Source organism: Coturnix japonica, chromosome 2, assembly GCF_054131305.1.
Source record: "Coturnix japonica strain WE chromosome 2, WE-NBRP24, whole genome shotgun sequence".
Taxonomy (NCBI): Eukaryota; Metazoa; Chordata; class Aves; order Galliformes; family Phasianidae; genus Coturnix; species Coturnix japonica.
Window position 1 is genome coordinate 110,871,878 of NC_140664.1, and position 27,133 is coordinate 110,899,010.

Below are 27,133 nucleotides of genomic sequence, written 5' to 3' on the forward strand. Positions count from 1 at the left end.
TGATTCTCAGCAGCCCTGGGAAGCTCTTAGTCTGCAGTAGCAACCAACCACTAATCCTGACCCACTCTCACAGCTATCTGGTACAAGCAAAAGCATGTTGAGCTATTTTGTCAGCTTTACAAAGTATGAAGGAACTACCTGTGTGGCATCGGTGTTGAGCCATGGTTCTGAAGGGATCACTGCAGCGGGGAATGACTGTACACTGGGACAGGGGAGGTGTAGGTTGGATATGAGGAGGAAGCTTTTCACTCAGATGGTGGTGATGCACTGGCACAGGTTGCCATAGAGGCTGTGGCTGCCCCATCCCTGGAGGCATTCAGGGCCAGGCGGGATGAGGCACCAGGCGGGACTCAGCCCTCGGCGGCACGAGGCCGTGGCCGCGCATGCGTGGCGGCCTCACTCGGAGCCCATCGCAGCCGCTCGTTGTCCGCCGGCGGCGCCTCCTTTGTGGCGGGCGGGCCGAGCCCCACCCCCGAGCCGTGTCGGGCGCAGACGAAGCGGAGGCGCCATTTTGCGCTGCTGCGGGAGACGGGCTGGGCGGCTTTGGCGGGAGGGAGGGAGGCGGCGGTGGCGGCGGCGGTAGGGTTGGCATTAACCGCGGTAACCGTAGCGGTAAGGCGGCGGGTGCGGTCGCTGTTCGGGACTAGCGTCCCCGTTCGCCCGGCCCCGCGGTCAGGACTTTGCCGACATGAGCGACGTGGAGGAGAACAACTTCGAGGGGAGGGTGAGTGGCCGTCCCTGCCGGGGCCGTGCTGGGGCCGGCCGGGCTCGGGCGGGGGGCGGGGGCGCCCGGTGCGACTCGGGCGGAGGTGGCGGCGCGGTCGTGTCTAAAATGGCTCCTCGGGGAGTCCGGGTTCTGGCGGGGCCTGGCCGCCTGTCGGCCCCCTCGCCCTGTTGTCCTCGTTTATTTTATTTTTCTTATGACGACTTGGCGCGGAACAGTGGGTTGAGGCTTGGCCCGGCACGGACTGAGCCCCACCGCCTCGGCCTTCGCCCGCTTCCTTCTCCCCTCAGGGCTCCGTCCCATCCCCCTGCCCGGGCTGCGGGCGCTGCCGCCCCGCTCCTCCCTCCCTCCCTCTCTCCCTCCATCTCTCCTTTCCTCCCCGGCCCGGGCTCGCCGAGCCCCGTGCTTTCGCCCCGCTCCCCCCTTATTTCTATCCCTGCCCATCGTTCCGAGCCGTCCGCCCCCCGTTCACCCCTGCTCGGCCTTGGCCGTGCCCGCCCGGTCCCTTTGTGATCCCCGGGGGCACGGGCTGCCTCGAGCCGCGTAGCCCAGGGCCTTATCTGAGCGCAACGCGGCGGTTTGGTAACACTGTTAGGCCCGTGTCTGCTCTAACACCCACCCCGCCCCCCCCCATCGGTGCAGTTTCTACGCTTATAACAGAGCCCTGCCATTTTCTGTTTCTTTTTCTTAGTGATGTTCAGGGTAAGCAGCAATTAGAAGCTGCTTGAAGTAGAAATGAAACGTGTGTTACCCTCGCTCCATCACTGCTTACTTCTTTTAATTTTGCAGATTTTGTTTGTTTGCTCCCTAGGAATTGCTTTAGAAGAACACCTGAGCATCCTTTTGGTGACTTTTTCTGATGAACCAGCGGTAGCAGCTTTTTGTTCCTACCAGGTCGTTGCCTGGGGAAACAAACGTTTTAAAAGAGCAGAGTCTTATTCCAGTAACGATCTTTATAGAAATGTGCTCGTGCTTTTGCAATGTTAAACCAAAAACAACCCAAAAAAACCCCAGGCTGAGTGTGTTTAACCTGGCTGTGCAGTCACTGCTGCTGGTTCCTCAGGTGAGGTGAACAAAATCTGTTCTTGTGTTAATTGCTATGCAGAGGTGGCCACATACCTGTGCTCTTTGCTGTTAAATAAGTTAATCTCAGGGGGAAGGCAGCCAGCTCTGAGAAAGCTGAGCACCGGGTGTTCTTTGTTCATTTTTTAAGGTTTTTACTCCAGTCTCGTAGTTTGCAGCAAGATTTAGATTTTTTTTTAGCAAATATTCTTTGTATGCCAGAAGTTCTTGCTCTTTGATTGAAATATTTCTATTATGCCCTTTGTGGGCCTCTTGTTAGTGCTAAAGGACCAAATAGAGCTGAGGATTTCTGCATCCATTCTGCCAAATGTAGAAGCACAACAGCATTTTGACACTATGTGAGCTATGAGCAGTCCCACATAGCAGTTTTTCTGGTACTTCTCAGTTGGCCTATGCTTTTTTGTTCTTTCTGAGGTGGAAAATCTACCTGTTGGAAAGAACTGCTGGCCCCATTGGGTTTTCCTTTGGAAAACTCCTCAATACTGGAGTTTATGAAACGTTAGCATATGAGTGTCCCATTTCTTAAATGTAGCTGCACGTAATGGCAGGTAATTGATTCCCTCACAGCATTTTTTTTTGTTCTCATTAAGAACGTTCCTAAGCAGCTCTTGATCAAAAATACATTCCTGAAATAATGCTATTAAAATACTTAGACAACCTTGCAGCCCGATAGATATATATGTATTTTTATTTTCACTGCAAATAATTGCAGGCATAAAATTAAACGTGTAAATTTGTGGGCAGGGGGACTTGGTGGGGGGCTGTGATGTTACTGATCAGACCAGAACTCTGGATGTCCTGGTGCTTTAGTGTACGGTGTGCAGGCACATGGTGTGGGGGTTGTGTGGCCTGAGTGTTCAGCAGGAGAAGGAAACAGAAGAACTGGGGTGGGGTCAGGGGGTGGAGGAGTGTTTGTGGAGAGCCTGCTTTCCTCACACAGCACAAAAGAGATGGGACCTTTGGAGCTCCCCCCACCTCCCTCAGTACTGGGTTTCAGTACTACTAGAGTGGTGTTTAAGGAGGCCTAGTTCTTGTAAGTAGCCATGGTCTGATACTGAGCTAAAGGTACTGATTGAAAGTGTTCATTGAGAGCAGGTTAGGCAGATGAGGCTTTTTATCCTGTTGTTTGGTAGCAGGCAACTTTAAACAGGGATTTAGGTATTATTTCCTTTCTTCTTTGTCCTTATTTGTAAGAACATGTTGTTCATATTCTGTGATGCAGCTTCATTGAAAGCTTTCTCTGAGCAGTGAAGGGCTGGCAGTCTGAACAGAGCAGGGCAGAAGCTCCACTTGCAGTATCTCAATGAAGGCAGAACTCGGGATTGATTGCCCTTGATTCTCAGGAGATGCCTCTTGCTGCTCTGTACGATCACAGTGATCTTTTAAAAAGCACTTGGAGTTTATATCACTGCTGAAGGAAGTATATATGTAGTTCCTGTGTGAATGGCTTTTAGACCAGCTAATCTGTAATTGTCTTGTATTTTTTGTATACAAGTTTCACAAAGAAAATACTAAAGTTATTGTATGTTCTGGTGTTAATTAACTAAACCTGATCAAGCTCGCAATCACTTGGATTCAGACTAACGTGATGGCGGTCTGTTATCTGAGCAGCAAGGAGAGCACACTGCTTACTGTGGGTCTACAGGTACAAGCGTGGCTGTGCTCGTGCTGTGTAGTTCAGCTTTAGCTTGGAGAAAGCTGCGATGGTGTTCCTAATGACAGGCATGGGAAGGAGACTTCTTAGGCAAGTTGATTACTGTTTTGTTTAATCGAGCTTAAAGTTTAGGCTGGTACCTGGGCATGAGACTGCCTACGGAACCCTGCCCTGAGCAGCTGTATATAACATCTAGAGAAGAATCCCAGAATGACCCGGGTTGGAAGGGATTTCAAGGATCATGTAGTTCCAACCCCCCTGCCTGGCAGGGCCACCAAACATACACCTTTACTAGATCAGTAAAGACCCATCCAACCTGGCCTTGAACACCTCCAAGGACGGGGCATCCACAACCTCCCTGGGCAGCCTGTTCCAGTACCTAACCACTCCTAGTGAAGAACTTCCCCCTAACATCCAACCTAAATCTTCCCTCTTTCAACTTAAAACCATTTCCCCTTGTCCTGCTATTGTCAGCCCTTTCAAAGAGTTTACTCCCCTCCTGGGTGCAGGTTCCCTTCAGGTATTGAAAGGCTGCAAAAGAAGAGCTAATAAAGGGATTAGACTGCGTATAGAGTGGCAGGTCATAGAATTAAACAAATACTGTTTAACTTCTGTTGTGAACTTCAGGTTGGTAGGTTCCTGTCAGAGCAGTAGCTGAAAGGTAATTGTCTCATCTCATAGAGCTTTGCTACTGAATTGATGGATTCATCCAGTGAATGTAGGGTGCTATCGATTTTGTTTTCAGACTACTTATGCTTTTCTGCCCCCTTATAAAGTTGGAGTTCATTAATTTTTGGCATTTGGGCAGGAGTTTTTTAGCAAGATTTTGATGAAGTCTGAGCTTTAGTTTTGCTCCCTCAGTGGTGTTGCTGGGCCACTTGTGTCCTGTCTGCTTCCATCCCTCACATGCTGTTGCTGCTTCCTAAGGTTGAATGAAGTACAGCTGATATTTGTGTGATTTTTGTGGGTTTTTTTTCCTTCCTATTTTCCTTCCCATATTTTGTTAACAGAAAGCCTAGCGTAAGCCTCATCAGCTCTTCTCATTTAGTCTCACTTTAAATTTTGATAGCCTGGTGATAAACCTGTTCTGTCACACTTGGAAGCGATAACACCTGAGGTGAGGTAAGACATGACACAGTGAGGGTGGAAGAGTGGCTTAAAACAACTGTTTTTGCCATCTTGCTGTCTTTATTATATTCTCTGATGGTAGCTGGAAACCTAAAAACACATCTTGAAGGCTTTTGGGGTTCTACTAAGTGTAGAACTGTTTTGAATGTTTTTTTTATTTTTGAGGAATAACTGTTTGAAAGCAGTGTTTCTGTTGAAGGATGTGAGGAAGACAAATGATAGACAGATGTACCAGTATGGATGAAATGCATTGACATCTTGCTCAGCAGCTGCTGGGAAGCTCTCGATGAGTTACTCAATGCCTAAGTATATGTGATCATTAGCTAATGATAGGAAAGGGCTTTTCCTGTCCATACTGCTTGGTTTCACATTGGTCTTTCTGGAATGAAGAGGGTGTGAAGAATGGGAAATACTCTTTGGCTTTGGAGTTGTCATCGAAGAAAACAGTAGCTGGAGCTGCAGTCTCCGGATTGCATTCACCTACAGCAATTTATTTGGCTCCTCATTCTACTTCTTGTTGAATCATTAATCCAGTTTCCCACTGTACACTGAGGGAATTGCAGTGTGACGTTCTGAGGAAGCTTCTCGTGTTTTTTTTTCCTTTTGCAATGGGTTTCTTGCACATGTGTTCCTTCTGAAAGGGAAACTTGATCCAAGGAATGTTAGCTGACTATCTCTGCTGCAGGCTGTAGTGACAGCAAATCTGGATACTTGGAAATGGTGACAGTGAGAAACTGCCTTGTAAGTTAGTGAGGGTGAGAATGGTGGCTGGATGGTCGTCCAACAAAGCAGAGGATGCTGCTGCCATTTGTGAGATTGGTGCGGGGTGAGAAGCTGCAATGAAAGAAATACAGTCTGATCTATGGCCCTCAGGTGGCTGAGGATCTTCAGAGCAGAAAGGGAAGTAAATGTTGATGCAGGCAGAAAGCGTAGCTTATTCTCTTGTAGTAATTAAATTCATTTCTGGGTAAATATGGAGCAAAGATCAGAGTTTGTAAATTGCTTGAACAGTAGTAAGGAATTTGAATGCTTTGGTTAGTAGAGGTGTCTCTTTGCTGTTGTTAAAGATGACATAATAAGAAAAAATGTTCAACGTGGCATTCTTTTTGATACTGCAGAATGGATATAAATTGTTAATGCAGAACTGTTGGATCTGCCTGACACAGACAAAGAAATACCTGGATTATTTCCTTATGGGGAAACAAAGGAGGAAAGTTCTTTCAAATCTCACTTTGTGACACCTTGAAGCTCTGAATCTCTTAATCCCTACCTGTAGTCTTGCTAATATAAATCTTATTAGGTGCTTTTTCAGCGTCTTCCTTAAGTCCTTAAACTCTTGCAGTTTGTTATGATTCTCTTAGTCTCTCCTGTTGAAGAGCACTGTAGGAGATATAACTAGGTGATCAGTGTTGCATCAGAAGATGAGATGTAATTGCCTGCCAATGCCAGACACAGTATGCAACTTCTACCAGGTAATCTCTCTTTAGCTGCAGTTTACACCTACAGTAAAGCTGAGGAAGTTTGAAATGTATACTGTCTTATGCTGTCACCTCTGTCGCTCCACTTGTAAAGTGATGTGTTTGCAAATGCAGCCTATAAAGGGCTGAAGCAACATCTTCTGAATGAATGTGACCTACGTGGAATGATGTAGTATTTGCTTCTGGCAACTTCAGGTGGACTCACTGTCACAACCAATGCTATTAGAAAAAGCTGTGGGTGGTGTCAGAAGATGCTGCAGGTGAATAGATAAGAATGCTAAGCTAACTTTTATCACATATGGGAGTTACCAGGTCCTTAATTTTTTGGTACCTTCCAGCAGATCTGTGACATTTTATTTTGTATTTTTTCTGCTGCTGTTGTTCTTTTTGTTGTTTCTATCATTCTTATTATTCAAGAAGTGATCTTCCAAATATAAGAAGAGTGGGCAATTTAATATCCTCACTTCTTCGCCTTTTTATTGGAAGTTCTCATTTAAATCTTGACATGTGTTAAATGCTGTATTGCTGATCACTTTTACTGGGGGAGGGAAGGGGGGCTGGTGGAATTAACTCCCAGAGAAAATGAGAGCTGCTGCTGGGGATTAAGTGTGAGGGGAAGATTGAGGAGAGGCACTTAAAAAGCACATTAGTGCCCCTATAAAAGGATATATATGTGTGTGTGTGTGTGTATGTACGTGTGTATACACACACAGTATATATATATATACACAGTATATATATATATATATATATACTTTTGTGAACGGTCCATTTTAGATGTAATAAATAGAGACATCCAAATTCAGTATGATCGAAGTGTGCATCCTTCCTCCTATTTCTGTGACAGCCTTGTAGCTAGATCAGCAGTTAGTTGGTTTAATAGGGGTAACCTCTAACGGTGGTTCACGTGTCACAGCCAGGCTTTGAATGCAGCCTTTGCTGGTAAGTTTAACGTGCCTATCATCCCATAGGTGACGTTCTCCATAAATCCTTTGTCCTTTTCATTGAGGTGAAGGGCAGCAGGTAGCATAGCTGTTCCATTTTATGCATTTCATTGTCTAGAAATACGAGGAAGGAGCCCTTTGAAAAAGGACTTGGGTTCAGAGTGCTGAGGAATTCAACTGTGAAAGGAAATACAAAGCTGAATTGAAATGGAATAGTAAATAAATTGAGAAATCCGTTCTGTGGACAAGCAGGAGGGGAAACAATGAAAATAAGAGTGAAATGTCACGCTTGTGGGAGGGGAACTTGCTATGCTTTTTTCAAGGGTTCCGCACAATTTTTTGTGATAATACAGATATTATAGATACATGCAGATTATATGCGTAGTGTTGCCATAGTTCTTTTTTATTGCTGAGCTCCCTAGAAATGCTGCTTACTAAAGTGCGAGGATATCCTAACCTGCTCTTTGTTTTACTTGTTTTCTTAGTTTTTCTCGCGTGCATTATACAAGAAAACAAAGTTGCGTATCTCATTGGATTGCTTTGAACTGCTGTATTATGTCTTTTTGTTTTTGTGGATTAAGTTGTATGCAAGAAAAACAGGATAACAATGAGGAAGAGAAAGTAGGAAGAAAATTTTGTCTTGCGTATATCTATGTGCATGTACTGTGCGAGTAAGTATGTGCATAGATAGATTTTGACTGGAAACTGTTGGCCATTCTATTGAACTGAGAGTGTCTTAGTAATAATGTGTAGGGGTAGAATTTGGGATATTGAATACTGAGAAAACATAGTTGCTGTTTTAGGGGGGAAAATCAGTTGCTGGTATCGATATTTTAATATATTTGTGCTAAGTAGTCTTATAGTTCATTTGTGTATCTTACAAAGAGTAATGAGTTTGCAAGGGGAGGAGGGTAGCTTTGAAAATACAGTAAACACTGAGAACTCAGTAAGCTTATTGTTAGACTGTAGACACGTATACAGTTTTAAAGCTTTTTTATAAAAAAGTTGTTTTATAAAGTAGTTTCTTGCACTTTACCTGCTGGCTTTTCAATTTGGTAGATAACAGCTGAACTCCAGCAGAGTTTTATAATCCCCACGTGCTTAAATATACTAAATGTTCTTTTTCCATTAAGGTTAATGTTCGTGAAGAAATTGAAGAGTTTTTTCCAAGAATGTGGAAGATAAATCAAGATAAAAGAAGGCTAATGAAAAGTATTAAAGATCAGAAAATTAAAATTGAATGGGGGAAAAAATTGAACAGAAGATTGGTCAGATAGAAGCACTTGAATGTTTTTTTAAGGCTTTAATGAATTGTTTGAATTGGGGAAGAATACACGAAGTATGAAAAATGAAAAACTCAATGAAGAATGAAGAAAAGTAGAAAGCAAGAGTGAAGTAGAATTAAAAGAATCTGGAAGAATGAATGGGTCCTAGGTTAAGTAAATGTATGGTTTATGTTCCAGTGTCTGTATGATCAAGTTGTAGATGAATTTGCATGATTACTTAGTTAATAGAGAATTGGTGATCTGGTTCGAGCAGGGATCTATTTGAGGAAAGCATCCAATATTAACAGTGGGCTAGCAAAATGAAATTTGTTCTGGAGGGTATTCCCTAACCATTTGTTTTTCAGGAGCAATCAATATAATAGAATTACTGTACATTAAATGTTAGGAGTTAGGCATTTATACAACCAATACCATTTGTAATACTGTTCTTTTTGTTAGGAGTCTCGCTCCCAGTCAAAATCTCCAGCTGGGAGTCCTGCTCGTGTAAAATCGGAGAGCAGGTCAGGATCTCGCAGTCCATCGAGAGCTTCCAAACATTCTGAATCACACTCTAGGTCAAGATCAAAATCGAGGTATGTCTGGGAAGTAGTTCTAGTTGGTTCAATGTTATTGCTCGTGTTCGTTCTTTTCTTACATTACTGACTTTTTTTTTTCTCTTGTAAAAGTTATAAGCCTTTTAGAGGGTGTTGAGAGGGCTGTGTTAATTTGCATGTCGGTGGAAAAGGCTGGGTGGAGATTCCAGAAGTAATAAGGCGTATGTGCATAAAGAGAAAGTAATGTTAATAGGCATAGTTGTGTAGAAGTCGCTGCTGAAGTAAATAGATTTAATTATTCCTGAGAAGGGAGAAGAGGTTACAGTTCAGTTATTTAAAATGTAATGTCCTCTTCCCCCAAAAATCTTCAAGGAGGGTTTTGTGTGTGGACCCTTCATGCAGGTAAGAAGGAAGACTCGAGTGAGAACCACAGCAAAGGTAGTGTGTTAGGTAAGGGTTAGCTCTGTATTGGAACTACTGGAAATGCTGAAGGATAATTGCTTGGGGCAGTTCTTGACATTTCTTCACTGAAGCACCGAGTCTTTCTAAAAACAAAATCTGAAAGCTACACATAGAGTTGGGCATGGATAGCTTCTTGATTTACGTGCGTTCTAAGATTTGAATCCATTTTTGGAACACTTCGTGTCAGTGTGTACCTGTGCAGGCAAAGTTCTGTAGCTCTCCTTTCTAAGGAAGCTGTAAGACAGGGAGCTCAGAGCACAGGAGGACTCTTTTCTCTAAATGTATCTTAAAATATTTTTCAGCTCAAACAATTATTTTAATTGTAGTGAGCCTCAGAAAAATGAATTTGAGTTTTTTCTCTGGGAAAAGTAAGGCTTACAATTCGATATGCTTGTGTGCATATGATCTAACTAAAAACTTTATCTTTGTTGAAGATCCAGGTCCAGAAGACACTCGCACAGACGTTACACTCGCTCCAGATCCCATTCCCATTCTCATTCCCATAGGAGACGTTCTCGAAGCAGATCGTACACACCAGAATATCGTCGTCGAAGGAGCCGTAGTCATTCTCCAATGTCCAACAGGAGAAGGCACACAGGCAGCAGAGTATGTCATGTTCAAGGCTGAGTGTTAACAATATGGTTGCTGCTTACACACCAGTATAATCCAAGTCAACTGCAGGCTGAATGTGACTTACTGTCTTGTCAGTGGAGGATAGGGAAAATGGGTTTTGAGTGGAAGAAGCAGTTGGAAACAGCAGAGTCTTTCCTTTCCACTGGGAACTGTCTCTTGTTGCTTAGGTTGCACAGACTGATTCTCTTGCCTCAGGAAAGATAATTGGATTTAATTTTGGGTGGGGATGTATAAGAGGGCAATACTGAGGAGTACTGTGTGTAGGGGCTTGTCTGAGCAATGATTTAAAAGACTGTGAGGTCTCATTGAGCTTGTTTCAGTGGATGTTAGTGCCACTAAATTATTAAATAGCTTTAAATGAAAGGGAATAAAAAAAGAAATTGAAACTTTAAAGTGGCGAGCTGCCAGTTCTTGTCGTGCCATGTAATGTAATGAGGAGCTGTATGAAGTTCATGTCTTAAAACTGAAGCTCGAAATTCAGCATATGGGAAAAGTGAATACACAGGTATTTTGGATGCTGTTTTTTACAGTGGACTCCTGAACACAAACTCAGAAAGTTGAAAAATCCACACCAATTTGAAACATAGCCTTACAAAAATAAGGAAGGGTAGGAGGGGGGGTGTAGGTAAATCACATTCTTCATCTGTCTTCTGTGTTTCGGTAGAAGATGAGGAGAGTTTGTGTCAGCAAGCTGTGGGGTTTTTTGGTCAGTTTTAAAATTGCTTCAAAGTGTGCTCCTGTTTAAGAAAATAAGAGTCAGCTGGACTGTTTTGCTGTAGCAGTGCTCAGGGGATGCTTAATTGATGTGTCATCCAGACCTCTTCCCTGATGAGAATTCCTTGGCTGAACCTACACTCTGCTCTTAATAGCAAGTGGAGTGGCTTGGAATACGGTTTGTTTACTGAACTTTGTATGTGATAATTTTTTTCTCTGTTCAGTCTTTTCTATTTATGGTGAGGGAGAATCCTTGTAAAAGAAAGTTGAGTTAAATCTTGATTGTTGCAACAAGAGCTAAGCTAGGTTACAGATCTCCTGATAGGAGAAACGGATGGGCCTATTGAACGTGCTCAGATGAAAGCCTGTAAGCAGAGTTTTTAGTGTTATTCAACACCCTTGTGAAAATAACTGTTTGTGATGACCCTGTTTTTACTTGGGGAAAATACTATCCAAATGTTTTTTACATCCTGCATATGAAGATGTGCTTATCTCAATCACAGCTGGCAAGATAATGCTGTGTTTTTCCAGAAAAGGAGTTCAAACCCTAAGCATTTCCTTACAGAGCCTTGTAGGGTAAATTTGAGCGTACCGGTCATAGGCATATTTGTTTTATGTTTTGCATGCAGACTTCCTGAGCTCCTTATTTCAAAATCTACATGTTGGATGCCTATATGCATACTCCACAGTTTCGATTTAACTTTTTAATTTTTAAGTTTAGATTTCAGCTAGGGACCATGGAATACTTTTGCTCAGCCCTTAGTCTCAGTTTGTTTTACCTGTGCTTTAAAATAGAGTTTTCCTTTGTTATGGAAGTTTTGGAATTGAAAGCTTTACTTCAGAATTGTCATCTAAAAACTGTCATCTTGGTATCCAGAACTACAGAGTAGAGTTTGTAAAAGAGCATGAGAGAAGGGCAAAGCCTGTTCATTCTTCAAGTCACGATGAAGGGGAAGCTCTGAGGCATAAATTACTGTGCATCAGAGGCTCTGAAAATCTGAAACTGAAAGGCAAATTTCAGCTGTTAAATTCCCGTTAGTATTTCAGCAGGAAAAAATGAAATCCCTATGCCTGGTGCTGTTATTTTAAAGTATTGTTGTGTTGCAGGTGCCAGGAATGTTAAGGGGGAAAAAAAAGGTAACAGAAGACCTCTGCTTATAGAGCTACATTTATCAATATAAAAGGAATTGGCTTAATGTGAACTCTTGAGGCTTGTAGAGAAATTTTGAACCTACTAGAAAAATGAATTGCGTTACCTTGAGCAATTGTACAATTCCATATTTGAGTGACTTCAGTTGAAGTGAACAAATAGTTCAATCTCTCACATCATGTTAAAGGTGTCTAGAATCTTGTTCTAGACAAGCGCACTTGCTTCTGAATTCGTTTCATAGAACTAGTATTTGTTTCTGTGTAGTGAAGTTGGCGATTTTGATCCAGTTTCATGGGGCAGAGAGAATATTTTCATTTTAAACATTAACCTTCACTATATCTGAAGGGCAAGTGTTGAGGTGGGAAGGAAGTACATAGTTCTGGTAGAAGGCAAGTTAAAGTTCAGCTGTTCATAGGGATAAGCTCAGGTGCATTTATTGTGCAAAAGCAGAGGTGCAGCATCCAGCATTTGGTACCAGTGGTGACCTTATGGGAATGCTAAAGATGGGAGGGAGTTTGGGATAACCAGCCTGTTCTTAGCACCCTTAAATGTCCTGTGTGCATCTTGTTGGTGATTTGAGTGAGAAACGCTAGTAAAGCAGTTTCCTGTTAGCTGCATCTTTTCTGTAATTGCAATACTTCATGTTTCTGAATTGTACCATCAGTACAGTTGTGAAATTCACCCTTGTTTTTTTCTGAAATGAATATCAGGAAATAAGTTACATTTTGAAAGTATCTTAAGATTGGAATGTTAACTCTTGGAGTATTAAAATGTGTAATGAACTATACTTCACTTTCTTCATAAAGTTGAGAAATGTATATGTGTAAAGACTTGGTTTTTATTAACTTCATTGGTGTTTACCTCTTATCTTACCAGGCTAATCCAGATCCAAATACATGTCTTGGAGTGTTTGGTCTCAGTTTATACACCACTGAGAGAGATTTGCGCGAAGTCTTTTCTCGTTATGGACCTTTGACTGGTGTCAATGTTGTTTATGACCAACGGACTGGACGATCAAGAGGATTTGCTTTCGTTTATTTTGAGAGAATTGATGATTCTAAAGAGGTAAATTCATTGCTTACTACTTAAAAATGAGTGTGTTATTTGTGTATTGGCTTCATAAGTATCTTAGTAAAAAGCTGGGTGTGTGTTCACTAAAATGAATCTCACTGAGAGCTTTCCAAGTGCTTTCTTCAAACCACGTGGCACTTCTAAACAGATGAAGAACACTAATTCAATGTTCAGATGCTCAGGTGAAGTTTGAGGCTGGGCTGTTTGTACTGAATCACTAACAAATATGGCAGTTTGATTTCTTAATCTGTTACTTCAAGATAAAAATCTACGGACAGACATGGAAGTCTTACAGGATTTTTCTTTACCATTCTCTTTGGATGTGTGTTGTGCATTTTGGAGTCTGTTTATGTCTTGAGTTAGTGGCTAGTTGGACAAATAGCTGTTTGTGTCTGGACTAAGTGTCCATTAGTGTAATTGATGCATAGGGAAGCAATCAAAGAATCTAAGCAGTAGTCTGTGTTATGGTTCACTGTATTAGGAATTTTTTAAAACTTGTGTTAGGATGCAGCAAGCCCAACTAATTTAATAAGACTGTAAGAGCTTGCTGTTAAATAAATAGGTGTATTCTGTTTGTTCTAACAGAATAAAAAAGTGCTTGTATTTCAAACATCCAGGGCATTTCATCGTGCACTTTTCTGTTTAGTAACAGTGCAGATGCTGACATGAATGTTATGCCTTTTCCATGAGGATATCTCTTCCTTTCTTAAGGGCGGACTTAAAACATGTTTGTGGGCAGACGTTTCAGATATGGTGTTTGCTTCTGTTTGCACTGGGTAAAAGTATATTCACGATACTTGGGAATGACTTCTCTCACTTAGCACTGCAGGATGGGAGGGTGACAGCTGCGGACCTACTGTCAGTAGCTCAGAAATGAAAACTGCTGATGGGAGTTGATGTGACTTGAATGAAAAAGAGTCATGAATGAGTTAGTTGGGCTAGATGTAGTTTTGAACTTAACTCATTTCTGGTATGATCCTACAAGCAATTCTGCTAGAGCAAGCAGCTGTAGAAGGTGATTAAACAAGATTTTCATGGAACCGGTTTATGACAAGAATAGTGGTTGTATATGTGTGATTGTTGCAGATTATAGGAGAGTAGCAAGTAAAAAGAGCTGGAAGCTTCCTTCGGTTTCCCTTTGTTTTCCCATTATCACCTTGACAGGTTGAGAGGAGTGTTATTGGGATGGATTGCTGTCTATGCATTTTTAGTGGTCTCTTTGGGTGTCTACTTCTTAGTCTCGTGTTTCTTTGCAGCCTGGTGGGATCTGAAGCTGTGACTGTTCTGATGCACAGTCAGTATCCAAAACTCCTGCACATTGTTTTGTACCATCACGTGCTTGTTTTGTCTGTTTTAAAACTTGATGTCTTTAGGAGTACTTGTTTCTAGCAGTCTTTGGCAGTGGTCATGCATGACACGATACACTTCTTAAAATGTTCCGTGTAAATACCATGAAGTAATTTGTTTAGTATGGAGCTGCTTTGGCAGAATCTACAAAATTGGAATGCAAAGGAAAAAAAAAAAAAAGGGATATTACGTGGAGAAGCAAAAATGCATTAATAAAGATGAGTACTCTAAGTAGGAACTAAAGTAACTGGGAATGTAAACAAATTTCCAGTCTCTGCTTTGCTGTATTATCTCAGTTCTGTGAGTTCCAAGTGGTGGGAGGTTTTTTTGTCCCTCCTCTTCCCTACGCCAGCTCACTGGGGAGAAAAAATGGCTTTATTTGAATTAATTTTACAGACTGTGAAGACAGATTTGAAGTGGCACTAAGCAGGAAAAGAGGATATAGCTATAGGCGTGAAACTGGCGGGCCCTGCAGGAGAGCTAAGAGGAGTGATACAAATCCCTGGGGAAGATGGGCCAGATCTGGAAAGCTGGGTATGCTAACAGTAATGTTAGTTGAGCTGCTTCTGTTTTAGGTAAATAGATTTCCTCTTTAAAGAAACAATGAAATAAACCAAGCCTCTGAGTTAAGGCAATGTAAAACTGTAGGTAAGAAGTGGAGTGGAATTCTGATCTTAAAGCAGCCATAGATGATTAAATAGATGTAGAGGAACCCTGGGAAGAAGGGACCTTGTGTCCCTTCACTAAGATGTCACATCATCTTTACTTTTACCCTTCTGAGAGGTGCTCCAGAAAGCCTCTTAGCTGGCCTGCTTTGAAACACTGTTGATACTTAGGACACCAAAGGAGTTGGGAATGGTTGTCTTTAAACTTTGTAATTTGGTCAGCTGCGGTATTGTGTGGGTTCCCTTGCCGATGAAATCCTGTTGGGACCTTTGTTGTCAGTAGTAACCTTCCTTAAAAATCACGTAACATATTGAGCTGGTTAAAATGTTACTGTTTCGCTTTTTTATGCAGTTACATTTTTGTTTCTTGAAAGTTAGAGAAGTAGTATTAGGTACTGATTTTGGCAGGGTCTTTTGTTATCATCCTTCTATTAAGACTTCAGAACCACACATGAGTACAGCATCTAATCTTCTGTTGGAGGCCTATTTCTGAAGATTGGCGTACTTTGTTTTGCAACACTAGCACCGAACTGTCTGTTTTGTAATGTGTCAGCTAAGTTATCCACATGTCCATCGCAGTAGTGGTTTAGGATTTTTTTTTGTTTCTTCCTCTTACAGCAGTGATACATGCTGTGTTGCAAACTATGTACTAGAATGGGATATAAACAACCACCTTTGAGGCAGATTGATTATGTTGGGGTTAATAATAAGAGGATCACAAGTAAAAGGTTTGGTGTTGTAGGGATGTGATTCTATGTTTACCGGGGATTTCCTTCCAGCTTTTCAGTAACTTGTACAATAAACTTAATAGTTGTTAAAACTGAGGCTACTGGAAATGCACTGTGTGTATAAAGAACTCATCTGTGAAGCATTAGCTACAACAGCTGTTGGCAATACAGAATTTCCAGTTTCTCATGCTACTTACATGCTATTTACAGTTTTGACTCCATTTCAGAATGCTTTTCTGAAGTTGTGTATATTGACAATTAAGACAAACCTGACACAGACCAACTGAACTGCTGACATAATTTGTTGCCTGAGACTGTAATATTTCCAAGTTTGTATGTTTCTTTGTTTTTGCAAGACATTCTGTGGTGCAGGCAGAGCAATTTAGAACAGTTGTCATTGACCAACTTCTCCTGCTGCCTTAAGTGATGTTTTCAGCATCAGATGGACTCCTGATAAACCAGAAAAGGACATGAGGATGTTTCCAGGGTTTGGAGTTGAGTTACAGGCTTCTGGAGACCATTCATTACCATGAAATTGTAGTGATAGTTAGGGAAGTATACCCAGCTACTCAGGGTGATGCTCCAAAATCTTGTTTCTCTTTCCAGCTCTAAGGTATGCTTTAAAAAGAATCCCTGTAATAACAGATGTTACAGCTCAGAATAATTGCCAGTGTTTTGATTCCATTTGAAAACAAAAAGCAGCAATGATGTCTGTATATCCTGTGCTTCACTTGCGATTCAATAGAGATGATAGTTTTACTGTTGATGTTAAGTACAACGTAGGAAGGATTTGGGGGTTAAAAAAAAAAAAAAGATTTTTAAGCTCCCGAACATGGTTTTCTTTAAAATGAGTCATAACATAAATTGTTCATGTTTGGCTATTTAAATACGTTCAGTCCACTTTCTGTAAGCTCTTGGCCTTTTACGGAATGACGTGTACTGTAATATACATCAAATGAGTTGAAATCTGTTCAACTTAATGTTTGCTGTTTGTAGCCAATGGAGGTTATGACCCAGTGGTTTAGAAACAGCTCATCGTGACAGACCTTCCAAGTCGTAATTGAGAAGACCTTTGTTGTTAAGGGTAGATTGTTAGGTTTAAAACTGTAATCTAAGATTGAGTTCCTGCTTGTGGCACTGCCAAGTCTTATTCTGTTCCCGACCCTCCATGTGCAGGTATATAATCTGGAGTATGAAGTCAGTCTTTGTGCATTTTGCGGCCAATGCTTATATTGTATGTTCATGTGAATCCTGCTTGCTTACTGTCCTCTTGCAAAAGCTGTGCCAGTCTTTTAACAGTGCTGAGATATTTGGAAGAAAACCTAGGCTGGAATAAAAATAGACTTGTCAGTTAAAGGCTCCTGAGAGGGTATTATATGCCTTTAAATCCCAACGTAATTTGATTTTTTTCTTTGGCATGTTTTATTTGATGATCTGGAAAATATACTTGTGGCTTGTAGACAGCGTTTGAAAATGCTTCTTGCATTGTTAACCCAGGTGTGCAATGTCTTTTCACTTACATCTAAATACTCTTAGCATTCACGCGTGTACAAAACCAGCAGGAAAAGCAAACACAGATTGGTTCTGAATGAAACAAGCGACTCTAACAAAGCTGTGAAATCTCAGATTTGATTATCAGGTGCTCTTAGTTCAAGGAGAAAATGAAAATGTCAGTAATTGTCAGTCACGTTTGTGATTCCGGTCTGTGCACAAAACAAATAGTGTGGTGTCGCTTGTCTGAAATGGTTGTAAAATACCGGTGCTGGTAGAAACAGTCATTAGCCAGGAAGCGCTTTGCTTCAGAGCATTAAGGGCTGTGAGCTGCAGTTGTGAAGGACTGAATGTGAGCGGTGGTATCAGTATTGGTGCTTTCCTGCAATTTGATGAAAATAAGTGTGGAAAGCTTCACCTGCCTAGATATCTATTACCAGATTTTGGCTAACTTAGACTTTATAGTTAGCAGTTATTGCTAAGAGCTCTGAAAGCAAATCCAGTGGAAGTTTTAGCATTGAGTGAGATGTCAGGCACGGTGACCAGGGCTTCTGGCTTCCTTGCAGCCTGGGAGCTATCAGCTAGTCTTTATCTGTTGCAATGTAATACATTCCTCAGTACTTTCAAGACAGTCTATCAAATTTTATTATCAGAAGTAACTTGTTGGCTGTCCTGCTGTTACCTGCTCTTCTCTGCGCTGCTCCTTATGTCTGAGAACTGTTTTTCCTGTAACTCTAAAGGAGGCACTTGTTCTCTTGATTAAATGAAACCAGTGCCAAATGGTCTGGATTTGGGGATCAGACATGAAAGCGCCACAAAGCAGAACATTCCTTTCCTTTTAGGACGCATCGTGTATGGCCAAACTTCCAGAAAGATGCTTGTAATCAAAGCTCATATTTCTAGCAGCTTGTTTGCAGATTTGTTTTGGATTTGTGATAACTCGCAGTATGTGTGTGCAGAATGACTTTAATTTCATTCATCCTTGTGCAGCGAGATCCGAAAGATTAAAGACTAGAAAACTGGAGTTAATGGGCATGTTTTGTTGAGAAAACATTTCAGTGTATGTTGAGATGTGACGAGCACTTGGCTGATGTGATGTTGCTGTGTAGGAACAGCCCTCACTAGGTGGCGATATAGCACAGATAGAAGCGGGGCTCTTAAAGTACAATGAGTGCAGCTCATTAGGCCAGTGATAGCTCGGTCACTTCCAGTTCTGAGCCACAAAGTGAAATCATGTGGGTGTTATTTCCTCCTCTACATAGATAGGTGTTAATCCAGTGTGGTTCCTGTTACGGAACTGGGAAGAAGTTAACTTCTGAACAGCTGGTAAACTCGTTGTTGTTGTTGTTGTTGTAGAAAAAGGGAAAACCTGCAGTGCTTAGAGACACGTTTGTAAGCTGGGGTTGTGTATTGTGTTTCCCAGTTAAATAATGTAAAAGAAAATCTTGAGTTAAACTGAAGATTGCAGGAGTACATCTGTCCCAGAAATGAAAATAATCCATACGGGGCAAGCTGCCTTGTGAGACAGGATTTTGGAGATGGTAGGGCAGTGGTAGATGGAAGGTGTGAAACAAAAAAGTACTTTGAAAATGTTAAGAACTCTCAGGTCCAACCTTAATTATGTGTGAAATCGGTAATTCCTTGTTTTTCAAGTTAGCATTCCTTCTGTGTAATTCTCAAAAGTTTGCTGTGGTCCTTAGGAAAACTGCTTGCATGATTTGGAGTTAGTGAAAGGCCATTGTATTGATTCAGAGATGAAAGGAGCGGGGTAGAACCCCCCGTGAGCGCGTGCACGGGCTGTGAGCAGCTCTGAAGGCGCGGGCTCCTGAGGCGCAGCCCCCTGTGCGTATCGCTTTGGCTGGCCGCTATTGTGAGAGCGAGTGGGGAGGAAGGTTGTAATTAGGTATCCATGTAGGCTGAACCCGCCATTTTACTAAGCTGGAGTAGGTCCTTGTAAGGGAGATGGCAGGAGGCTGGGAGAGCATGAAATGGCAGCCGACTAGCAGTAATCCGGCCATATGCACCCTACAGGAAGCCACTGTTTTGCACAGCCTTTGAATCCGCCCATCCCCTCTGGGTCAGAGCCGATGGTAGGAAAGATGTGGTTTTCAGGAAAAGCTGTTTTGACTTTGTTTACCTTTTTGATGGGTAGAAGGCAAAGTCTACTACAAGGGAAGCGATTGTGCTACTGGATGGTCCTGTGCTTTCTTAACAAGGGATCGATTGCGTGAGCCCTGAAAGCGCTGCCGGCGAGCGGGCTGGGGGCCGGGGCTGAGCCACCACAGTGGGGCACTAGTAACCAGCTTGAGTAGAACCGGCCTGGGGCTTGTTGGTCTGGGTCTGGCAGAAATCAGTGTGGTTTGTGCCTGGCTTTCCATAGGAGGTCGAAGGTTTCACATCCTCATTCCTTCTCTTCCCTGCAGGCAATGGAGCATGCAAACGGAATGGAGCTGGATGGCAGGAGGATTCGGGTGGATTACTCCATCACCAAGAGAGCGCATACACCCACCCCAGGCATCTACATGGGCAGGCCAACGCAGTAAGGAGTCCTCATTTCCTGTGGTGGGACTAAAATTGATTTAAATGGAAAGACTGAAGTCTGGTTGAAGAAACTGTACTGCAGACTACTTCCTATTTTACTTTCACATTTTAGAATTAAACGTTTTTTCGCACAAAGGTATTAATGTAAAGTGTGTTGCTGTGATTCAGATTTAAGTCCTTCTGCGGTTGCTTGGATTTTTATTTAAAAAAATTGAGTATGTTGTTATTTTTTTCCAAGTTTCATCCAGTGCATCAGCTGGTGCACCCTGAGCTTTCTGAAATACCAGGGTGCCCATTTGCCTTCAATTTTGATGAGATCTAGGCTGAAAGTCTTGATGGTGTTTTGCATTTTTGGGAGGGGAGGAGGTGTTAAGGGTTATTTATTTGAAAGGTGTTTAAATGTTTAATCAGATTGTTTAAGGGCTTAGTCTTCAGGGTCTGATTTAGAACACTGAAAAAGGTTTTTGAATGATTTCGTTTGATGAAGAGTGTAACCTGAAGTTCTTATTTCTTCCTAACAGCAGTGGAGGAGGTGGTGGTGGTGGAGCAGGTCGGCGCCGTGACTCTTACTACGATAGGGGGTATGATAGAGGATATGACAGATACGAAGAATACGATTACAGATACAGGTAAATAATTGTCGTATTTCTCTAAGAGCAGTGGAATTGGGAGAAAAGAAATTTCTCAGTTATAGATGGTACAAATGGAATAACGTTTCTATCAAGATTTTTCATGTGTGCTTGCTTTGTTTAGAGCCACCTTACAGTAGATTTTGTAATACAAGATTACAAGTACTTTAATCCTCAGTGTTTCTGTAGTGCAGTTACATGTTAATGGGTTGTATGAGAGGTTAATTTTGCTGTCTGGAGAAGGTGTGGAACATAGGCCCTCCAAACGTAGCAGACAGGAATAAAGGGAACTCTTTTTTTTCCATACTTTATATAGAACCAGGAACAGCTGACAAACAGCGCTGCTGAAGAAGGGGTTATTTGTAGATGGGGGTTTTTAATGCTTGACATTTCACAGCTATCTGGCCATTTTGAAAGTTATCTAGTTTCAGAGAATGTCGTACAATGAGAATCGTAGGCATCTCTAAAAGCTCTTAGGTGTTTACAGAGCTAGTGTGAGTTTATTAAGTGTGCTGTAAAGATACATCGGGTTTTAAACACATCAGATAGAGAGATGTAAAAAAGCGTCTGTTAAATAACTGTAAGCCACAGCCAAGTGAAGCTGGAGTCATTCATGCAGGCCAGGTCTTTCAGTGCTAAGGAAATGATTCTGTTCTGTACAAGTAATGTGAATGAGGCTGCTTTCATTATGGTTATTTTCTTTTTTAATTTCCTTTAAAGGAGACGATCGCCATCGCCTTACTATAGCAGGTACCGGTCACGGTCAAGATCCCGCTCCTATAGTCCAAGTGAGTAAACACATGTGAATGAACAGAATCAGGCTGGTGTGACCCTTGTTAAAATATTACTTGATCAGTGAGAGTTCTGAATGTGGAAGCAAAAAAACTGGGCACTGCAATGCCCGAGTCAGCGTGTGCTCTTAGCTCACAGTAATGATGTTGTCTTTCTTTTTTTTCAGGGCGCTACTGAAGATCAGAAGAAGGAACAGTTGAGGACTTGATTTTTAAATAAAAAGTTTAGATCTTAGCTTCCCTCTTGTTTCCCCTCCTTTTCTTCCCTTCCTTGTCCTCCATCCAGCTATTTTAGAAATCCTGGGTTCATTTAGAATGTCCATATCTTCCGTTGAAGTACTCCTGTTTTCCATCCCTCCTTATGTAATCCTCTTAAATATTGTAATTGTAGTTTTTGTGTAGTATAACATCTTAAGCAATGTTAAATAGAAAAACCCAAAGTGTTGATACATTTTGGAAGTCATTCCTATTTTGTTTTTAAAACGATCGGACTCCTGGCTAATCAAAAGAGAGCAGTGATATTTTTAAAGCTTGCATGTCACTTGTAATGCGCACACTCGGATTCTTTGATATCAGCCTGCATTTCCAAGTAACTCGTTAATCTTTCTGTTAAAAGACAAACATTTTACTTTGATAAACAAGTAACGACTTTGAGCCTTTACTGTAAAGACAAATTTATTTAGGTAGTGATGAACCAGAGGAGGGTTTCTTTTATTTTGGTCAGGTAGTTGCTTTGAGTGTAGAATACTTGAGCTAGAGAAAAAATGGGTATTTGGCTGACCGGGAAGGCAGATCCTTGTACACTGAAAATACAGGCTGTGTTTTATAGATACGTTTCTGGATAGCTACACAGTGGAAAATATTTGGAGTTTAAACCATAGAAGTCCTGGGATATTTTTTTTTTCTTATTGTGCTTGGTTAAATATTTCCCCTTAAAAAGCGCAGGAGAGAACAACTATTTATTGAACATAGCAATTAGTTCTATAATTTGCTGTTCACTTAAAAACAAACAAAACCCCAGACTTTTGGTATTGCAATAACGATGAAGTTTTGTTTCCAGTCCTTTTGAAAGCATGGATGGAAAACCTGTAACAACTTGTAAACTTTTCTTTCAATAAAAGTAAATTCCACTGAGATGTGCTTGCGTCTTGTCTGTCCTGTGTCACCTTGGTGGACAGGTTAAGCAGGACACGGTGCTGCCCTGTGGGTAATAATAAAGTCAGCATTTATCAATTTGCTTGGGAAAACTGCCTTCCCTCAGGACTGGCAGCAGTGGGATGAGATGGCGAAGCACAGTGGGTTGTCCAAGCCTTTCCTGGCTGTTTGGTGGAATCATGGTGAGGTGGTTTAAGGAGAGGAAACACTGTTGACTTTGTTTGGATTTCTGGCGAGTTCTGCCCTCTGAAACAACTCGCCATGTGGCTGCCTCAGTGCTGGTGTTGGCACGGCAAGAGGAACGGGACTACCGAGCTCCCAGCAAAAATCATTGCATCCTGATTGTCATGGAATGCCACCAAAAGCATTTGTCATCATTCTGAGAGGGTAAGCGTATGGAGCAATTGTAACTGTTTCTGAATGGTGCCAGGAACTATTTACAAGTAATTAAAAGAAACAAACACCCACATGTTTTTAAGAGATTTGATAGAACACACGGGGAGCAACATGTTGGATCTTCCTGCTACTGCTCAGTAGTTATCTGTTAGGTTTATCCCTAAATTGCAATTGAAAGCCCTCAGTAAAATGAGCCTGTGTTCAACCTGGAGAGGAGAACTTTCCTTTAGGGTTGGTGTTAAATGGATTGAGGGGCATCACTGATGTCAGCTACCGATACTGTGTGTGAAAGCAAACGGGCTGGGTAAGGCAGTGGTTGCTCAGGAAGTGCTTCCTCTTGCCACTCTGGAGCTGTGCAGCTCTGATGGTACACAGAAGTTTTGCAACAAGGTCCGATGAAGTCAACCTAAGTAACAAACCTTGGGAAAAGTGTTGCTTTGTGCTGCTACCCGGGAAGCTGAATTTCACCGCAGGATTCAATAAGTATTGACTAAGGAAAAGCCCGGCGGTTCACCTTGGTTCTCCTATGGCTCTAATTGAAAGCTTAGCGTATAGAATGCAAGATAATACTCCCGACAGCTGCTGTGCAGGCCAGCCCAAGGCTGTAACGGAAAGCCTGCAACTGATGGCAGCAGTTAAGGGAAATACTGCTTTGTGCGTTTGGTCAGAATAACTTGAGTCTGCATGTGCGAAGCCAAGATACGTGCGTAAGGTGCAGTGAGCTTATGAAGGCTATAGTTGGATGTCACTTATGCTATAACTGCCCTCTGAAACTGTGACGGCACAAAAGCTGCTGTCCTGTGGTACTGACTGAGTGCTTGGCTGCCACTGTGTGATACCAAGAGCTTGTGACCTGGTCTGCTGAGTAATGCTTCCAGGCAGAAGCACCTTCTGTTGCGTGGCTTTGCTAAGGAGCCATAGTTACGTATTCTTACCCTTTCCTTGATATGTACATATTAGAAGATAGGGACAAGCCAAGGCCGAGTGAATAAACCACATCATTACAGCTCTGCACTGTTTCCTCGTATGGAAGAGGCTCCAGTTCTTACCCAGCTGCCTGCTGTGGAGCTTACAGGACCTCTCAGGGCTGCAGTCTGGCACAGCCAGTCTGTATGGCTTCCTATGGTGGGAGCTGGGTGAATGATGTGACCAAACTCCTTGTGCACGCAGTCAGCATCCTAAACAGAAGCGTGATGGAGAGCACCATGTTCTCAAGGCACACTGCAGTATCCAGACGTCTCCCATGGTGCTGTGTTTGGCTCCTGGGTGAGGTGTTCCAGGTGGCACTACCTGTGTCTGCAGCCAAAGGAGGAGTGCTGCTTTCAGAAGTTATATCGTGTTTCATCAAGTTTGTATTGTACTGAGCTGGAAGTACAGCACCAGCACCCAGTCCAGGTAGGAAGCACTATTTCCCATGAGTAGAGCAGTACTATGTGTGGACAGCATGAGAATGCTGTCATCACACTTCTTTGGCTTGTGTGGAAAGTATCATCAAACAAGAGCGAATAAGCTTAATGGTTTTTCTTTACTTTAGACACGAGCTGTGGATAAAGGATGTTACGTGTTTGTTGTACAGAAATCACAGCTCTGTGTGCGCCCTAGAGAAGGCTGTAAGCTGCTGCTGTAGGGAGGCGTGATGGTGAGAGAGATCACCTTATGCAGAATGACTTCTTAGCCCTTGTGACACTTACTGGCGGTTGCATCATTGATAGCAGATAGCTTTTTGTTTTCAAATCAACCATTAAACGTATTTGGCTGAGCACTGGAGGTGATTAATTAGGACGTGGGTACCTGTGCTTAAATCAGGGCTTGGAAAAAATGGGTGGCTACGATGAAGATGGAAGTTTCCCTAAGTGAGCAAAGGCTTGTAGTGCTTCCTGTGTCAGACTGCTTGCCAAGGCTGTGCTGCCACTTCTTTGTCCCTCTCCTCACTTGTTTGGTGGCTGGGTTTTTGTTGGGCTGTTCCCAGATGTGGGGCATTTATTACACTGGGGATGGAGAAGAGAGAACAACTGTGGTCACAGAAGGAAACAAGCCTGGCTGTAAATGTTCCTCACATCCCACCTGTGACCACAGTCTCACCCTTCCAGGACTGGGATGCACGTTCTTTGAACAGCTCAAATCCTGTAGTTTGCGAGCTGTCAAAACTTCCAGGCTGATTCTTTCCTCTTGCAAACCCACTCCCTCATTACATGCAATATGCCGTTACAAGTAAGCACTGCCAAGCATGTGACAGCCTTCCAGGCTGCTTCAGTGGCTGTGGCTTTCAAGATGTACCCCAAGGGGAGGTACTGACGGCGTTCCTTAAGTTGCACATGGATGCATCACAGCCGTGGGGTGGAGCTTGTGTGGGTCTTTTGTCTTAAGAGGAAAAAAGATAGGTGCTCCTCTAGACTTGCTGGGGTGGAGCAGTGTGTCACTGCTATTAGAATGTGGAGAAACCACGGGCTGTTTGGGCCCATTTGTTGTACTGCTCCACATTTGCTCGCATTCTCAGCGTAGTGGTAATGAAGCAGGGTTAGGAAAATGAGATGCTTAATTACTGTACTGCAATATCTGTCAGCTGGCCCTCTCTGACTTGTGGTGGAAATGTAAGGATACAGAAAACCCAAAGGACAGCTAAATGTAACTGATGTCTGTACCCTCTATGCTGCTGGTTTCTAATAATCTGCAATAGTCCACCTGTCTTCCACAGGGCTGTGTGGCAATGGGCACCCAGCTCTCACTGCAGTCACTCATGTAGGAAGAAAAAGCTGCTGGCTGTTGTTGACTGAAGCATGATTTGTGATATGCTTTTCAAGATCCTTATGAATATAAGTAATATAAAGCATCTGATTCCCTACGAATGCGCACAGATATTTACAGCAGGAAGAATTCAACCTCTGATGGTGCTCTCACACACACTGGAATACGTTGGCACGATCTGGGCTGCACACGTGAAGGCCTTTCCTTGTGTGTGTGTATGTAGGGCCGAACAGTAAAGCTGCCAGCTTCTTTCTGGTCTGTATTGGGACTGAGAGTAATAGCTGGCACGCAGGCAGAGAAGGGTGATGGCCAAGGAGGACCTGCAGCACGGGTCCAGCACTGCAGCTGGGGCAGGTGCTGCTTTCAGCTTAGCTGTGTCATCTGCTGATGTTCAAGGGAGAAGGCAGTGAGCTTTGCTACAAGCAAACATCCAGTTCTGGTCTCTCACTCACAGCGGAACATAAAAGTGCAGCGGTTTGTTCTGGGGTTAACATGCATCTCTCAAAGTCTTGACTTCCAGGCACTCATCTGCGGTGTATCTGACATCTGGCTGGAGCCCGGAAAGGAGTCAATGCAGGAAAGACCCCTGAGGGCTTCGCAGAAAGGAGACAAGAAAAACAGGTATTCGGAATACAAGATGACAGAGCCTGACTGGAGCTGACAGCTGGACCTGACTCTGGTCTGGCTGAGGATGTTCTCTGGTAAGTTTGTGCTGGGACACAGTCACACAATGGCTGTTCGGCTCCTGCCTCAGCCCGCTTTTGACCTCAGACAGAGTGCATCATCTTGCTTTTCTGGCTGTGAAGACAAGGATGAGAGTCTCCCTTCTCTCATCATCTTTTGTTTGGAAGACAATGGGCAATTTGTGAGAGGATCCGTGAAAAATCAAGCAGCTCCTCACCTAGCAGTGAGTGCAGACAGAGCAGGGCTGGGCCTTTGTGCCCCGGGGCTGCAGGTATGTCTGGAACCAGGCTGGATGTGGGGCAGGACACGGGGCTGGAACCAGGTCAGGCATTGGACTGGAGCTGGGCTGGATCAGGCTGAGAGCCAGACTAGACGGGGAGCTGGAGATGGGCTGAATGGGGGCCAGCAGGTGCTTTCCCCAGCCCCAACCCCATTCCCATGCAGTGATGCAATGAGGGAGAGGCAGAGGGACAGCTGCTCCCCAGTCTGCTGCTCGTGACTGTCCTCTGACAGTGAATACCATTAATCAGTTTAATTAACCAACGGGGGCAGGTAGCTGTGAGATGGCGAGCCCTGTGAAAGACATGCCTGTTTTTTAAATGAACTCCCCACAGCAGGCGAATGGTTGCCTCATTATTTCCTCCCTTAACTTCTTTACAGTCTTTCCATTGTGGACAACGTGTAGTTCTCCCCTGCTGAGGTTCTGGCTGAGGCTGTGGGTGCTGCTTCCTGGGCTCTTACCCTGCTGTGTGCAAAGGGGAATGTGAGCATGGTGTTCCTAAAGCTCAGGAGGAGTCAGGAAGTAGGAATAATGAGAATTAAGTAGATAATAGGGATGGAACATCCACAAAGCAGGCAGTGGTGAACTGGCTGTCTGAAGGCTTGGCAGAAGTGTGTTGTGAAATGGTCAAGTCAGACCTTACCTGAAACCAAATGCTTCCAATCATGCTCCCATTCAGGGGATCCTGAGCCTGAGCCCCATGGAGAACCAGAACAAGAGCTGGTGGCCATGTGCTGAGCTGCCTCTGACAACAGCAATTCCCACATCAAAAGGTGCATTTGGGGAGAGCACCGATATCAGCCTGGGAGCCGGGCAGGGAA

At 43.0% G+C, this 27,133-nt stretch overlaps 1 protein-coding gene across 6 annotated transcripts; it reads left to right on the forward strand.

Annotated features, from left to right (window-relative positions):
* Positions 1 to 474: 474 nt before the first annotated feature.
* TRA2A (transformer 2 alpha homolog) lies at positions 475 to 22,186 on the forward strand. Of its 6 annotated transcripts, none has more exons than XM_085540567.1 (9): positions 475 to 724; positions 8,145 to 8,456; positions 8,736 to 8,869; positions 9,727 to 9,898; positions 12,666 to 12,854; positions 19,515 to 19,630; positions 20,154 to 20,261; positions 20,982 to 21,049; positions 21,220 to 22,186. In XM_085540567.1, the coding sequence occupies exons 4-9, from the start codon at positions 9,866 to 9,868 to the stop codon at positions 21,228 to 21,230; spliced, it is 525 nt and encodes a 174-aa protein (XP_085396693.1). In that variant the 5' UTR covers positions 475 to 724; positions 8,145 to 8,456; positions 8,736 to 8,869; positions 9,727 to 9,865; the 3' UTR covers positions 21,231 to 22,186. The 6 variants fall into 6 exon arrangements, with proteins under 6 accessions (XP_085396693.1, XP_015709219.1, XP_085396694.1 ...); XM_085540566.1 differs by lacking the exon at positions 475 to 724 and adding an exon at positions 795 to 7,682; XM_015853733.2 differs by lacking the exon at positions 8,145 to 8,456.
* Positions 22,187 to 27,133: the final 4,947 nt, after the last annotated feature.

Bases quoted from the DNA above. Each gene is read 5' to 3' on its own strand.
- TRA2A (XM_015853733.2), top strand. From the start codon at position 689: ATGAGCGACGTGGAGGAGAACAACTTCGAGGGGAGG. The intron at 725-8,735 runs GTGAGTGGCCGT...TCTTTTTGTTAG, and splicing joins AGAACAACTTCGAGGGGAGG to GAGTCTCGCTCCCAGTCAAA. The intron at 20,262-20,981 runs GTAAATAATTGT...TTTCCTTTAAAG, and splicing joins GAATACGATTACAGATACAG to GAGACGATCGCCATCGCCTT.